This window comes from Pseudochaenichthys georgianus, chromosome 12 (assembly GCF_902827115.2).
Source record: "Pseudochaenichthys georgianus chromosome 12, fPseGeo1.2, whole genome shotgun sequence".
NCBI lineage: Eukaryota > Metazoa > Chordata > Actinopteri > Perciformes > Channichthyidae > Pseudochaenichthys > Pseudochaenichthys georgianus.
In genome coordinates this window covers 23,968,608-23,986,483 of record NC_047514.1, presented here as the reverse complement: position 1 = coordinate 23,986,483, position 17,876 = coordinate 23,968,608, and the positions used below count along the sequence as shown (strand labels likewise).

Genomic DNA, 17,876 nt, shown 5'->3' with positions numbered 1-17,876 from the left:
AAACTGAAGGATAACAAATTCAATAAACTACATTTCTTTCCCCCACAATATTTTAAGGTTTCTTCATGGGCATCACACAACTACTAAAAAAAGAAAGATTTGCCTTCATATAACAGTCTCCCACATAATATGGATTCTTGCCTGCCAGCTCACCTAGATCAGACTTTTTCAAGGAGGTATGTTCTGGTTAAAATGAGCAATACTTTCTCAACAAAATATCTTATGACATTGACATTTTTATCATTTGGAAAATATAGACCACAACCTGGTTAGATCTTCTCCATGTTACTTGCTGCTGTATTGAGATCAGATAAATAAATAAAAACGATGCATTGTACAGTATGACACGAAATAGAAAAATATCCTTGGACATTCTTACACCACAGAGTAAAATAAACAAGAAATGGCAGCTCGAATACATAAAGATATGCATTGTCACTTTTCCCCTGAAGTAAAAATCGTAAAGCATCGTTCCTTAATGGTATGCCATTTGATAGGGCAATTTACTTTGAATACGGTGTACAACTGTCAAACTGGAATAAAATCAATGATCAGAGATTATATGCACCCATCATAACCCACTTAGGGAGCACTCAGGATGATATATATCCATTTTAAATAGTAAGTTATAAATCCCATCTGTCTACATGCCGCAGGCTACACCAGCATGCTCTCAAGCAGCTTTGAGAGATTTAGAGAGGCTGGATTCACTGCACTGCTGATGGAAAGCGTCATCTTGTTTTCTGCTCTCACAACGCTGGAGGAAAAGGCCACAAGGTAAGCCCACATGCAGAGACAGCTATTGAACTTCCTCTTAGAGCTTTTCCGGAAATGCCGAGCACTGCAGTCAAATAAATGCTACGAGCTTGCCTGCCACCCATCACAAGTGCAGGTAACACAGAGACAGAGAGGATGCTAATGCACAAGAGTAAGGTAAGCTTATGTTTTAGTTTAGATTATACAAGCTGCATTTTTTTTCATTTAATTTCAAACCTTTATTTATACAGATAAAATCCCATTGAGATCATTGATCTCTTTTCCAAGGGAGACCTGCTCAAGTAGTTCCACATGAAACATAAATAATAATATATTGGATTTATATAGCGCTTTTATAGTACCCAAAGACGCTTTACAATATGAGGGGGGGGGGGTAGATACACTGGGGCAGGTAGACAGCAGACTAAGAAAAACAACAAAAACAACAAAACAAAACACAGTGGCAGTCAGGAGGAGGTCGAAAATGAGTGGGGGGGTGTTTTACGGATAGAGAGAGGTGAAAAGATGGGTTTTGAGGCGGGACTGGAACAGAGTGAGGGACTCGGACTCACGGAGGTCTTGGGGGAGGGAGTTCCAGAGCTTTGGGGCGGCCACAGAGAAGGCTCTGTCTCCAAAGCTCCGGAGATTGCCAATGGGGGTGGAAAGCAGGCCGGCCGAGGTGGATCTGAGGGTCCGGGGAGGATGGTAGGGGATGAGAAGGTCAGTGAGGTACGGGGGGGGCCAGATGGTGGAGGGCTTTATAGGTAAGGACCAGGAGTTTGGAAACATAAACAGAACAACAAAAGGACATCATACAGCATCATTTACATAATTATCCACATAAACAGGTACCAATAGCTTCCGATTGAGGAGCATCCAACCGAGCTTTAAAAACATTTAGTGGCACCAGATTGTTCAGTTTCCATTTAGTTTGCAGACTATTCCAAGACAGAGGAGCTGCGCATCTAAAAGCTGTCTTACCTAAGACAGTCCTAGCAGTTGGGACATTTAATAAAACCACAGCATTCGATCTCAGGCAGTAGCCACTTACAATTCTCCGAGAGATCAGGGAGCAGATATAAGATGGAAGTTTCCCTAACATGGCTTTGTATATAAAAATGTACCAGTGACTGAGCCTCCGTACAGTTAGTGAAAGCAAACCAGCCCTTGCATACAGGGTACAGTGATGGGTTAATGCTTTACAGTTTGTCACAAATCTCAGTGCGCTGTGATACGCAGCATCTAACTTGACCAGGCAATTGGCAGGTGCATTCATATACATCAGATCACCATAGTCCAGCACAGGTAAAAAGGTCACAGTGACTAGCCTTTTCCTGGCCTCAAGCGAGAAGCAGGACTTGTTCCTGTAGAAGAAACCTAACCTAACCCTCAGCTTTTTAAGCAGGTTATTGACATGAAGTTTAAAAGAGAGACAATCATCAAGCCAGATACCCAGGTATTTGTAACAGGCAACAACTTCAAGTTTTACAATATCTTACAATATCTAAAACAGGCTCTGGTGTCTTTTTAGCTTTTGAAAAGAGCATTACCTTGGTTTTATCCACATTTAAAAGAAGCTTTAATTCAGAGAGCTGAGTCTGAATAGTGTTAAAAACAGCCTGTAATTTAACAACAGCCTCTTTAATGGAGGGACCTGCACAATACATCACAGTATCATCCGCATAAAAATGTAAAGTAGCTTCATCCACATTATCACCTACGCTGTTAATATATATGGAGAATAAAAGTGGTCCTAAAACAGATTATTATAGCTAAGATGTCACACTGCCACTGACAACCTCTCATTGAAAGGAAAGTAGACTCACTGAACCATATCTGCTAAGTCTGAAAGAGGCGGCAGTATTCAATGTGAGTATTATGAAGATACTACAGGCAAGACACCAGAGGTGTCAAAGTCCATGGCAAAATGATGCAAGCAGGGAAAAGAAGAAACTGTCTATTTAGTTGTTGCTGCTTTCAACACTCACATCATTCATAGAAACCGTGAGAAGCTGCTGGTCATCAGCCCATTATTCCATATCATAGAGAATCAGAAAAAAATCCAGTCTGTTTCACGAAAAACAAAAGTGCATCCATCTGAAGGCCAATTACTACAAAAAACAGAAGCAAATGATGTATCATTATTATGCAGAATGACCACTAACCATGCACCTCCTCCCCTTGTTGAAACCAATCTCATTCTTCATATTTGAGTGAGTTGTAAATGTGTTTGCACATGTAAATGGTCTGCAAAGGCAAACAGTTCCCTCTGAGGCAGTTTCCCTCCAACCACACAAGATATTGAGATAGAATCTTCACCCAACATTCATCTGAATAGCATTGCATTCAATAATGTTGAAGGGGAATAAACTATCCAGTATACTAAAGACTTAGGCCTTGGGCAAGACACTTCACCTGAACGTGCTCCTGTGGGTATTGTCCATTGCATGTATACAAAAATATGTGTAATGTGTATTTGTAAAGCGCTTTGAGCACTAGAAAAGCGCTATAATAAATGTAAGGAATTATTATTATTATTATTATTTTTCTAAAGATACAATACAGTACAAGGTCGCATACAGTAATCAACATTGGACACCACTTGGACAGTAAAGCAGGGTAGACAGTCTTCCAAAAACAATCTGCCAAACTGCCAAAGGATATAGGCAAATGGTTGTGGTAAAACCTGTTACAAATCAAAGTTAGACGGCAGTTAAAAATGCCGTCTAACTTTGATTTTAGGCAACTATCGCATCTTGCTTGAAAATACCATAAAGATAAACCTCATAAACTGTGAGAGACGGATTGGATCACACTTTTGTTTCACATTTGAAGTTTGAGCAAGAAATAAACTCTGCAAGAAGGTTGTAAAAAACTAAATAAATCTAAAATTAGACAAAATGTCGTGCCTGAGATAAAGACAAATATCTGATGGAATTGCACGGAGGAGCAAAAATAATTAAGATAAAAATAATTAAACTAAATGCATTTGCTGTTCGACTATAATATGACATGGGTGATTTTGTTTGCAGGGCTGAGTGGGTTCACTGCTAATGTGTTAACTGGCACACCTTTTCCTGTCAGTCACACACACTCACAAACAACTGATTTGTTAAATTCTCAGAACAAAAGCTGGACTGTGAACCATAATTGTGAAAAAGGAACTGTCGGAAATGACCATTGTGTTCCTGTGTTTCTGTGATAACAAAGCCTGCTTAAAGTTGACAAACTATGAGAAAAAAAACAACAACTATAAGCCGAGAGCAAAATAGAAGGACAGTACCTGAATACTAATATAACAATGGATTCAGAGGTCAATAAGAGAACGTTTTATTTCCATTTTGTTTCTTTGAACTCCAATCACCTTTACTTTTAAGCCTTGACCTCCTGTTATAGTAGATTTTGTGTCATATCTCAGCTGGTGAGTGGGAGTTGCGTAGGCAATGCTACACTTTTCTGCAATGGATGAAGCTTTGGTTACACACACACACACACACACACACACACACACACACACACACACACACACACACACACACACACACACACACACACACACACACACACACACACACACACACACACACACACACACACACACACACACACACACACACACACACACACACACACACACACACACACACACACACACACACACACACACACACACACACACACACACACACACACACACACACACACACACACACTTTGTCATCCTCAGTAGCTGCTCTCAGTAATACCTATCAAAATGATCCAGAGTCCCCTAAATCTTCAAAATCAAACCAAAATGTATAAAAATCAGTCCACCCGGAGTACAAACATCGACATCTTCCGGTTAAAAGTGACATATTTGTATTTACATTTATACTGAAAACATCAGAAATGGACTCAGCATCCTCAATTACCCCAAGAACCACTCTGCAATTGTCCAAATCGCCAAACATATGCAAGTTAGCATCTGGCAGTTTCTATACATTTCTAACATAAAACTTCTGGGCACTCAACATTTCCGGGTTCACAACAGGATTCTATGAGCTGGCAACTGGACTTTAAGGAGAACTCTCTTGTGTCCTCTGTGTTAGTGCTGCTGGGTCAAAAACAACTAAATCTGTTTATTGACATTCATTATATTCATTAATTGCCTTATGATTCCGGTGTAGCACTGAAAATACTGAATAAGCTCTTAAATTGTATCTAAAAAGAATGTGAAAAAGTCCTTGTAACAACGGTTTAAATGAGGGTGACCTAGCTGTGTTGAAAGAGGAGACAAAAGACAAAAAATATGACAGAAGTGCATAAAGAAAATGGGATGAATTGGCTTGAATTATGGCATAAATTTGCTGGTCCCTTATAATTCTTGAGCACATACATGTTCAAAAACAGTTTTAAAATTAGAATATGTAGTTTTTTGCTAATGCAATATATCATGTTTTAGTTTGCTCACTTGAACAGATGTTGACTAAAGTATGCTCACAATGCATGTTAGCGTCTACCTAAAACTCTAGGTCCCATGTCATGCTTTTCCGGTTATCACCCGTCCCCTTGTGTTATGAAGGTTTTTCTGCATGTGAACGGTCTGCAGAGTCACACACCCTCAAAGTACACCCTGTAGCGAGTAAAACTCTAACACAGAAAAGACCTGTCTGCTGCCCCAGAACGCCTCGTTGGACATTTCTCTTTTTCCATTGTTTTCTTCCTGGGTACAGTGACGTGCCCATACCCAAATGGACCCATTAGAGCGGCCGCTGCCGTGTGAGCTAACCCGGACCTAACGGGAGAATAAACTCCCGTGGAGGAGCAGCCAGCACTGCAGCGGTCTGTAAATGCCACTGAAACACATTAATAAACAATGAACCACGGCACTCTGGAGAAAAGGTTGGAGAAGTCGTTATTTAATTTAATCTGGCTTCGTGTGATTAAAAGCAACACGATCACCCGACGCAGTCCCCTGTTGTTGTTGTGAGCGATCCACTTGATAACCCGCGTCGTAGTACCGTTTAGCGAGAGCGCGTATGTTTTGGATTAGGCCAACCGGCTAACTCAAACATATCCAGGTTAGGTTGAACCAGCTTCGTAGTACAGACCTCTGCACTACGAAGCAGGATTTTCGCTTAGCCGGCTAACTTCAGGGAAAACTCGGGGTTTCCGGTCCTACGACGCTGGTTCTCTTTTTAGTAGGATCTCCATGGTAACTTATGCTGAGCGGCTAACCTGCCCCGGAGCAGGGGGGTATACTACGAATCTAGTTCAACCTATCCTGGATATGTTTTGAGTTATCCGGTTGAATTAATCCAAAACGAAGCCGCTCTCGCTAAACTGTCCTACAACGCTGGCTATCAACTCCTTCGCTCAAGCCAGCCGTGTCCTATCTAGTTAGGTGCGCGTTCACATGAAAGGGGTGGTATATGGAGCATTCGACCAATCACAAACATGGACAAGCGTACTGACAGCGCAGCGTCATACTTCCTGAATGAACAGTCAACTATATAATTAGACATATGAAGAAGTTGAACTTTAAACATCCATGACGTAAACACTTTATCCAGGATCAAAGCCACATAGCTGCACCTGCAAGGTGAATACAGCTGGTAAAAGAACAAGTGTTTGAATGCGTACATTAACAGGTTTATGATATCACTGCCCCGTCCAAGACACGAGTGGATCTGACTTTAATTACATAATATATCATATATTTCCTTATCTGAGTCAGCTGAGCCGTATCTGGCCGTGCAACACTCACAGTGTCACATACTGTATGCAGAAGTATTATTTTAAGCAACACATTAAGTTGACGAAACACTCGAGACAAATGTAATTAAAGTCAGATCCACTTGTGTTTTAGACGGCACACAGGCAGTGATATCATAAACCTGTTAATGTACGCATTCAAACACTTTTTCTTTTACCAGCGGTATTCACCTTGCAGGTGCAACTATGTGGCTTGTTACGAACTCAGACACTTAGGATGTAGGACCCAATTGCACGACCCGGGAGACAGAGGTAAAGTATTTGTAAGATACTTTATTTTCCAAATACAGCATTGAACAACAAAAAAGGTAACTATCAAATCTCTAGCCGAGATGACAGAAATAGAGAACAACAACTGAAAGCGCTCACGTAGTGAGGAATCAAACTTTTTCAAGAGCACAAGGAGCATAGACCTGACCATAGCAAGAGACAATACGAACTGACGAGGAACACTGGAGAGGCTTCTCAATACTCAAATTTCCCCTCCTCGACTCCCCTCCTCGAGACTTAGACCCGCCCACAGGAGATGCGAGCGGAGGACCGAGGAGGGGAACCGAGGAGAGAGGAGGGGAAGCAGCAGACGTTTAAAGAAATGAGAACTCCTCTCCTCTGAGCGGTCATATTAAAGCGACGTCCGTTCATTATGACGTGGCAACAGCTGCATCAGCTGTCGAGTGTTTTGTCATATTTTATAATCTCTGTTAGATCAGCTGAACATTGTTCCCCCACAAATTTACTTTGAATTCATTGAGAGTGCGGTATAATGAGACAATAACAGGCTACAGATGCGGACACACACACACAAATATATTTATATAAATATATACAATTTAAAGTATGAGAGCACTCTCATAATAACGTAACACAGTCAGAGACTGGATATACCCCCCCCCCCCCCCCCCCCTCTCTCTGGTCGCTGAAATGGGGAATTGAAATTACGGGCCAAAAGTTGTATTTGCAAGTATTAAAAGTAAGGACATCAAACCAACTGAGACCCGTCTGTCCGCGGCATCTGCGCACTGTACAACACACACCTACACACTGTACAACACACACACCTACACACTGTACAACACACGCACCTACACACTGTACAACACACACCTACACACTGTACAACACACACCTACACACTGTACAACACACACCTACATACTGTACCACACACACCTACAGCTGCTAAAGCATAATCAGGCTACAGCCGTTGTGTATTTTATTATGTGAAGCACTAAATGGTTTTAGAAAAATATCGACTCTTTGTAGATATCTACTAAACTAAAGCAAATAAAGAGAGTAGGCCTGTTATACTGAGTGATATATATTTTACACACTGCTCTGCTTTCTGCAGGACCTCACAGCTGTTCTCACTGTAAACATCGCGTTGCGATGAGAGCAGGTTCTCAAATAATATCCAGGGGATGCATGCAGAGCTGTCATTGGCTGAGATAAGTCCGGCCGTGCGTCACGCCTCCACCGTTCCCGGAAATGCATCCGCGGAGGAGCCGTGGAGGAACCATCAGTGTATCCTCGGTTATAGCTCCTCCAGAGAGCCTCCTCGATGCTCGATCCTCGGTCCTCGGTGTGCATTTAGAGAAATGAGACGTCCTTCAAAATGGCGCGCTGAAATTCATTTCCGGGTCACTACCGGAGGACCGAGGAGTCGAGGAGTCGAGGAGGGGAAATTTGAGTATTGAGAAGCCTCTTGGGAGACAGGGAAATGTAACCACATGACAATGAGAAACAGGTGTGAACAATCAGGATGAGCACAGGAGACACAGAAAGGATGCCAGGTGAAAACAATCAGGAAGCCTGGAATTAACGATAACTGGTGAGTGAGAAAACAAACATAAAAATGAACCTCTCTAGCATTTCTGTCGGTGCACAACATTGCTTTTATCCTGGATAAAGTGTTTAAGTCATGGATGTTTAAAGTTTAACTTCTTCATATGTCTAATATTATAGTTGACTTTTCATTCAAGAAGTATGACGTGCTACGCTTGTCCATGTTTGTGATTGGTCGAATGCTCCAAATGCCACCCCTTTCATGTGAACGCGCACCTAACTAGATAGGACACGGCTGGCTTGAGCGATCCACTTGATAACCCGCGTTGTAGTACCGTTTAGCGAGAGCGCGTATGTTTTGGATTTGGCCAACCGGCTAACTCAAACATATCCAGGTTGAACCAGCTTCGTAGTACAGGCCTTTGGTCTGGATCTGTGAACTAACCACGCCCCGTTCATTTGCATATAAGAAATGGAAATGTGGCATTATGAAATACAAGTCCCCAGAAATAAATAAATGTGTCATTATGAAATAAAAGTCTCTTGAAATAAATAAACGTGTCATTATGAAATAAAAGTCCCCTGAAATAAATACATGTGTCATTATGAAATAAAAGTCTCTTGAAATAAATAAATGTGTCATTATGAAATAAAAGTCTCTTGAAATAAATAAATGTGTCATTATGAAATAAAAGTCCCATGAAATAAATAAATGTGTATTTAAATGTACATGTAGGCCTATACATTTTATTGCCTCATTTATTTATTTCAGAATTTAGTTCATAAGCATATTTATATATATATATATATATATATATATATGTATTTATTTATTTAATTTTGGCTTAAATGGCATTCCGTAGCCCCGCACAAAACAACACAGACTATAACACCTCTTGTTGTTAAATACCAACTATGTGCAATATTTGTAATATGTGCAATATATATATATATATATATATATATGCCGTTAAAAACTGTGCAATATATACCTGGCTGCTAAATCCGCAGAACTGTTACAGGGTGTGTATTATGTAAAATGTGTAACTTTAAAAAAATATATAATTTATTTTTGTAATCTCCAATACTTTTTTTATGCATGCTTTAGGTAACACTGTCTTTGGCTCTTGTCTACTGTAACAATGTAAATGTATCCCCTGTGGGACTAATAAAGGTATTCTGATTCTGATCGCAAAAACCAAGCCAATACTATGCTGCGTTCATGGAGCTACGCGGAAGTGGGGAAGGACAACGCCTGATTGCGGATACGTAATTTCACATTCTAGCACAGTTTATTGCTCTTATACCTTGATTGTTGCCAACTACGATGCTCAACATCTCGCTTAACGGAACTTTGACGATGGTATCAGTTTTGTTTACCACCATTCACGGGAGTATTGTGTATAGAAAGTGTTGAGTTATATTTCTCGCGCTACCTAACATCGATGAAGGCAACATGACAGAGGGAGGCCTGCCACTCAGGATGCCAAACTACTCTTTGGTAAGCCCCGCCCCCCAAGCAACATCAGGGCCAAAAGTTTGAAAAGATCTGAAAGTGAAAAACGATCAGGTGAAAATCAATTTGAAACTGAAAAAATAATTGTTTTGAATCTGAAAACGTATTCTGCAACTGAAAAAAAGGATTCAAATATCAAAATATGTATACAAGTGAAATCTGTAAATAAATATTTGTATTTAAAAAAATTGCTGAACTGAATCAAAAATAATATTCAACCTGAAAAATGATTTCAAATAGGCCTACTTATTTTTGGTTTGAATACAACATTGTATTTTTCAAGGTTCGGGATAAAAACTTTCAAATAAATTGTATTTTTTTGAATGATCAAAACTTATGACCCTGAAATAGCTCCATACTTCTTGTTGTTGTTACATGATACAGATGAAGGAGGCGCAGTTACATCACAAATTAAAGAAACTTGGAGTGCCTAAAAAACAATCCAGCTTTGCTTTCCTTTGTACGGAGTCCCTAAAGGGACATGAAAAAAAAAAAAAAAAAACAGAGGGAGAAAAAAAAAAAGTCAGGATAACGGGTTAGTATCTCGTGTGCACGAGAAACGAATCCGTTATCCTGACTTTATTTTTTTTTGAGAAAGTTACCGATGCACCAAGGAGGAAGTTGAACACGAGACAACCATGTCATTGCAGACTGTTATGTTTACGTGGGGAAATGACAGTGCATACATTATTTGAGATATATTTTGAAGTCAGACTTAATTTTATGGACATTTCAGCCAGGGGTGTAGAGCTATTGGTTTAAGCACCGGATTGGGAAAAACAGGAGAGTCTGTAAACCAGTCTGCTTTGATCTATGAATTAATGTCCGTGACTCTCAGAGTACCTGCTGCCCGCAGCTGTCACACACACACACACACACACACACACACACACACACACACACACACACACACACACACACACACACACACACACACACACACACACACACACACACACACACACACACACACACACACACACACACACACACACACACACACACACACACACACACACACACACACACACACACACACACACACACACACACACACAGCCAGTGGCGGACTGGCCATCGGGACGTTCGGGACGATTCCCATTGGGCCGGTACCGAAGTGGGCCGTCCGTTGACAGTTTACGTGGGCTGGGCTGATTTTTAGTCCCAGTCCGCCCATGATTTATAGCTGTTCAATTAAGGTAAACACAGTGTAGGCGGGGCGTAAAAGCTCTTTGAGCGCTGGTGCTGCTCTTCTCTGAGTTACACCTCCCGCTGCCTCCTGGAGTGACCACACACCCCTGGCCGAAATGTCCTTAAAGTGAAGTCTAAGTACGATATATATCTCAAATAATGTATGCACTGTCATTTCCCCACGTAAACATAACAGTCTGCAATGACATGGTTGTCTCGTGTTCCACTTCCTCCTTGGTGCATCGGTAACTTTCTCAAAAAAAAATAAAGTCAGGATAACGGATTCGTTTCTCGTGCGCACGAGATACTAACCCGTTATCCTGACTTTTTTTTTTCTCCCTCTGTTTTTTTTTTTTTTTCTTCATGTCCCTTTAGGGGCTCCGTACCTTTGAGTTGTTACAGAACAATTGCTCGGTAGATCATGAGTCATGAAAGGAAATGGGCGAACCAAGCAGAGAAATCTAAATTCAAGATACTTGACAATCAACAAAACGTATATGCGGTGGCTGTTACAATGGATGGATTTGCATGTCATACAAAAAGTGCAAAAGTTGAGGAAATGTTTTTTTAAATGACGTGTTCTCCAAAACTAGTGCAATATATTTATACCTAAAATCCAATTCCTCCCTTTTTGAAATGGTGTCTCGGGTACCTGAGATCTCTTATATAATTTCAATGCAGGTAATATTGAGCTAGGTTTCAGTGCTGTCGGATTGATAGGTGTAACAGAAAATACTCGGTGTGTCCTGATGTTTGCTGAGAATTTATATTCTGTAATCCCAAGATGCCTGCTGCGGTTTTGCCCTCCACCATCTTTTTGTTTTTATTTAGCCCATTGTGATTCACACAGGTCCTTTACTGCTTCTCTCTGCAAGCTCACTAGTTGTTAAAGGACAATGTTGCCTATATATATAATAAGGCAAACCAGAGTTTCCACTTTTCCTTTATATTTCAGTTACTAAAACATTGTCATATTTGAATGTGATATGAAAATATAATGCCTTGAATCCTAAACATTTGAATGTAGACTACCAGAAACACATGTGATTAAACTCTTGGATGACCATGCAACTGGACTTCATTTTGAGTGACTATATTCAATGTTTCAACGAAGCAACATTTATTTGTATTGCCCTCTTATTCCATGGTGGCTCACCATTGTGTGGCGCCAGCAATCTGAGAAAGAAAGGGTTATTTTTCTGTACTATTCCAGACTATTAGCCATGATGTTTTACAGACGGGGGGATCAATATTTCAAACCAAATATTGGTCTTGTTATTTAAATGTCTCTAGATTCTGGAAAATGCAGAGGACTGAAACTACAGTATTTAAACGTGTGGTGTTAAAGGACTGACTGTTTGACATTTCTAACATACAAGGTTTTGCTAGGGCTGTGTGTGTGTGTGTGTGTGTGTGTGTGTGTGTGTGTGTGTGTGTGTGTGTGTGTGTGTGTGTATGTGTGTGTGTGTGTGTATTTTGTATTCTGCTCATACTCTCAGGAAATTACAGAACATTTCCGGAAATAATTTGTTACCAGTTCTTTTAGTGCAGTCTGGCTCTTTGATTAAGAATTTGCACATTCAAACTGTTGTAGAAACTGTGCCAAGGCAATCAGGAAAAATGTATTGTTATTAGAAAGGAAACCAGAGTGGCATGCAGCAGCAATTCATAACTGAAAGAGTCTGAGAGGGCATGTGGTTCACCTGTCATGGTGGTTTCAACGTTTCCCCGCTTTAGCTCCCTGTGAACCTTCACATTTATTCAACTCACACTCACAACATGATATGATCATGCTTGCCACCTGCTATTGTCACTGCTGCAGGCCATGACAATACTTAAGGGTAAACGTATGCCTTTCTTGTTCACTCCGAGATTGCACTATACTAATAACGCCCATCTGTCATGAAGACCATGAATTAGTTAGTGCATCTGTACCAGCACCTCACAGCCGTGCTGCTGGCTTGTTCTGCTGTTGGTTTGTGAACACACATTAAGCGCAGCAGAAGTGACGTGAAGCAACCCGAACTGGAAGATATACTGATATTGATTTCTCAGAGCGTGAAACTGGAGATGGGTGACAGGCGAGGCGTCAGATGTTTGAAGTGTCGGTAAATCATGAGCAGCACCGTGACAGTCTTAACAACATGAGGTTTTGTCTTTCTCCAAGTATCACCGTGCAACTCGGAGTCACAATTTAATATATCAACAATCCCCTGTGGAATTCAGGCACAATGTTCCCATGTAGAGAAAAATAATCACCTTCTGTTTTTTTAATCTGACCTACTGTACCTGAAGCACACATGTGATGTGAGATGTGTTTTTTATTTGTTTTTCCATCATCATTTTTGGGGCAGTAAAAGATGCATTTTGCTCTAGTACTGTGTCACCTGCCACATGGATACATTGAAACACATTTAGGTGTGGATGTATAGCCTCTGGTTCTGAAATATGAAGCTAATGTGCCTCAAATACGAATTATTTCTAATGGCCATAGGGGGGCGACTCAGCGATCTGGTTGTATAGAAGTCTATGAGAAAATTACCCAACTTCTAACGTGAATATATTATCTCAGTTATCATTTGCTAATAGATTTTTGTTCACATTGCTAGTTTGAAGTCATCTTCAATACAGCATAATGTTAATTTTGTAAATTGTGTCGTATTAAGGGTAAAAGTACACAATAAAGCAGTGTATGCTTCAGTGCATAAAGCTACATCGTGATTGACAGGTCGCTAATAAAGTGCTCCAGCCCCTGGTCCAGATATGGTCAGTCTCCAAAAAAACAAGATGAAAAAACCCAAATTGCCAATCTTTAAACTAATGTGTGACCTTACAGTGGATGCGTCTACTTATTTTTGACAGATTATGAATACATGCATGGTCACACACGTTTTTTTTAACTTGTTGAATAATGGGGACATGAAAGACGTGGTAATAGGAAACCTATTTATTATTATCTTCAGTCGTGTGAGTTCTCAGGCTCACTTTGAGTAGCCTTTAATGAGTTTCGATGCTGTGCAGTGAGGGGGAAAAAACAAGGTGTTAGTAATATCTTGACATTTCACATTTCATAATCGTTGAAATGATATTCTTCTCACCAGTATGGTAGCCTACACCTCAGCATTTAGGCAGCGCAAATCATGACCAATAAGGATTTTACCTCTCGGCTTACATTTCACTCACTTGCCCCTTTCAAATGAATTACATAACTAATGAAGGATGTGTGCACAGTCTGGTTCCCAGCTCAATACCCAGCAGGATTGTCCTCATCACCAAGGACAAATTAAAACCTCTAAAGGCCAACGACAGCACACACCAACAGACTCTTCCACTGTTCAAAAAAAACCAGCCACTTGCTTTGATCGCACACTTGTTAAAATAAGAAAGGAGTTTCCATAGCACTCAGCATGCAAAATATGCTGTATATCCATAGGAGGACACTCAAAACAACAGTCCTCTTAAATACTCCACTCGTTGTAAGTAAAAGGAAAACAAGGATCCCGGCTAAAGTAGCACGAGCGTTGTTAGTGTATCTAGGTCAGAAGAGTGCAATATTCGCTAGTCCATATGCAGTTTCACAGCTGTGCTTTGGATGTGAGGCAGGAGCTGTTCCACCTTAATGTACTCCTTACAGCCCTGCCATATGGAAATAGGTTCTCCTCCTGTTTTCAACAATAACAGTCATTATGTTTATCGCCTCTTATCCCACAACACATGCACTTACAGTATAAGAGGAAGAACAACACACATAAGGAACACGAGCAGATGGATACAGAATAGGAGAGGAAAAAAAGAGTAATTGAACAGTGAGAGGAGGGGAGCCAAGCGGGATAATGATGCAGAAAAAGGGGATGCAGGACAGAGATACACTTCTTATTTTGCATTTACCTGACAGGGGATCAGAAGACATGCTCTCTTGCCGCTCCTGCATCTTGAATGTTGGCTCCAGTGTGAGACTGTGTGTGAGTGTGTCCACAAGCCACAGAGTGTGAGCAAGCCAGCACGCCTCACTGTGTGTTTTGATGACGGAGTCCGCGTAGCAGCTGAGCGAGTGAGCGAGGGAGCATCAGAGCCAGGAGGAAGGTACAGAGGGAGAAGGAATTGGATTCGTCTGTACCTCGCCAAGTGTCACCAATCTCATTCTCAATTTCTCTCTTTCTCATTCTCATTTTCTGCGAGTGTGTAAGTCTCGCGCAAAACACATGGACTACAGATGGTGATTTAAGAGGTACACAGAGGCAGGGAGATGGGAGGAGGGAGAAGAGGAGGTGCTGAAGAGAGGAAGGAAGCAATCACCTTGTAGTGTAAGCTTCTCTCTGAGGCACTGAGCCATTACTTGTCCCTCCCTTCAACGTTAGCCTGCCACGCAGAGCGCTAAACCAGTTCAGACCACAACATCAGTTTGGCTGTGTGTCAGAGATCTATCTTATCTGAATGTGTAGCCAGTAAATCTTAAATGTCAAAATGCCACTATGTTTGCATAAGATTAATCCACACATTACAAAGACCTACTTCAGAGCAGAGTCTACTTGTTATTAGTCCAACATTCTTAATAATATTGTCCTTGACTTCATGTACGATGAATTAAAGGCGTCTTTTCCACTTGATTAAAACCCTGTATCTATTAGAGGACACCAGGTCTGGTATGCAAATTCAATCAGTGGCGGAAAGTAACAAAGTACTTTTACTCAAGTAATGTACTTTTACAATTTGTAGGTACTATTTTTGAGTGATTTCTCCTACTTTATACTTCTTCTTCTTCACTAAAATTCGTAGGCAAAGAGCGTACTCAACACATTGATTATGATGCAATATTATGGATGAAGAAAATAATGATCAAATGAATGCATCAGTATTTCAAAGATGTAGTGTGCATACTCTGGGAAATTGCCATTTTACATAGTGTACTTTTATGTTTTGTACTTTATGTATTTCTTATGCTAATACTTTCTAGCTTAACTTAATTGAACTGTTTTAATCTACACTTTTTCCAAAACAGTGTAATTATGCATACCCACACACAAGCCATTCTGCATGCCTGGTTGTATACCTTTTTCTTTAAAGGAGCAGTAATGTTTTCCATGGATTTCACAGAGCGTCACTACTGACACTTCTTGGACTCAATAACTATTCAATTAATGCTCTGATTTATTTGGTCAATTTCATATCCCTCTTGGCATCACTTCAAAATCCGTTTTCAGAAGTGTGTCCATCGTAATAGGGTCACCGTGTTAATCCTTGTTCTCTGCTACATACTTTCACTGCTCTCAATTTGAATGCACGTCATTGTTTCCCCTTGTGTCTCTGCTTATTATGCACAGCATTCGTCTTCCATGTAGGCTATGTTTTGTTTTCTTTTTACTTTGTATTGTACAGAAGGCACAGCAGGAGATGTAGAGCTCAAAGCTTCTCTTCCTCTGTAGCAGGTAAGTAACGATGGCAGTGACGTCCGGACAAGTGGATCCATGCGAAAATATGTTAAATATAAAAACTCATTTTCAACCTATTTAAAATAAACCCATCTTGCTCTACTGTGTGCACATATGATTAAATACACAGTGACTCTGAAAATGCAGAACATATATAATTTTATTCAAATGTATGCATTAAGTTAAAATAAAAATGTGCTATTGGAAGCAGTTATTGGATGCTGAATAATCACTCATCTGTCACCTCTACAGGAGAGAGCATCTTTCTGTTTGAAGTAGCTCCTCCCACTCCATTACTGAACTGTCAGCTGCTAACATATTGCTCCGACTTACAATGCATTCTCCAAACTCCAGCCCCTTCTTCAGGATTGTGCCTCTCTGCAAAAGGATGGCAGCAGCACTTCTTGTCACTAAAATTGTACAGATTAAGGTTTGGGTTACTAAAAAAAGAGTAAGCATGATCACTTACAGAAACATATACATGTTGACATGATGGAAAAATATACTGGTAAACACACAACATGTTAAAAGCAGTATATATTTATGTTGATTTGGAAAAATATGTTGATGGGTTGCTAAAATAACTTGTGGACAAGCACAAACAGTCTGTTACATGTACTTGAAAGCGATACAATTACAATAATATAATATACTACAATATTAAAATACATTCAAAAGAGCTATTGTTCATAATGAGTACATTTTGTTGAATACTTATATGCTTTGTTGAATACTTATTTGCTTCAACTTAAGAAACATTAAGATTAAATACATTTGACTTGTAATGGAGTATTTTTAGACAAACTATGTATAATTTCACTTAAGTAAATGATTTAAGTACTTCTTTCAGATCTGCCTTTTCCTTACTAATAATGTAAGGGATAATGTTTATAGTGTTGCCCGTGTTACCCTGGCCATGACCATAACCGGCTTTGAAGCACAGTTTGACAACACTACAGGCCGACTTTGAAAAACAACACACAATGGTTTCCATTTGCTTTGTCCGATCAGAGAGTTGTGTGTGTGTGTGTGTGTGTGTGTGTGTGTGTGTGTGTGTGTGTGTGTGTGTGTGTGTGTGTGTGTGTGTGTGTGTGTGTGTGTGTGTGTGTGTGTGTGTGTGTTATCCTCAGTTTATTGGATTTCTCAGTGGGAGCATGTTATCAGCGTCTGTTTCTTTCAGAGTAATTATCCTGTTCCTAACTCTGCATCCCACAGAGAATGTAATGACTCATATATATGTTTTTTTCTTTAGTTGCCTCAACCAATTAGGCTTGAATTAACTGTAGAAGGTCTTTACAGAATTACAGAGTACAGTCGAAAGATAATTAACAGTGAGAGTTTATATTCAAATGTTTAATTATGTGTGTGCAGTGCTTATTAAGTGTGGTATTAATTATAGCAATAATAGTGATACAAATATAGGAAAGACACATTGGACTTTTAGTCAA

General features: G+C 40.1%; 1 protein-coding gene across 2 annotated transcripts in view; it reads right to left on the bottom strand.

Moving 5' to 3' along the window:
* Positions 1-16,570: 16,570 nt before the first annotated feature.
* The window catches only part of LOC117456463 (protein CutA homolog), an 8,641-nt gene continuing 7,335 nt past the window's right edge, over positions 16,571-17,876 (bottom strand). For both annotated transcript variants that reach the window (XM_034096364.1, XM_034096363.1), the window contains exon 6: positions 16,571-16,838. In XM_034096364.1, coding sequence (XP_033952255.1) covers positions 16,733-16,838 — 106 coding nt within the window. In that variant the 3' untranslated portion in view covers positions 16,571-16,732. The remainder of the gene's footprint in view (positions 16,839-17,876) is intronic.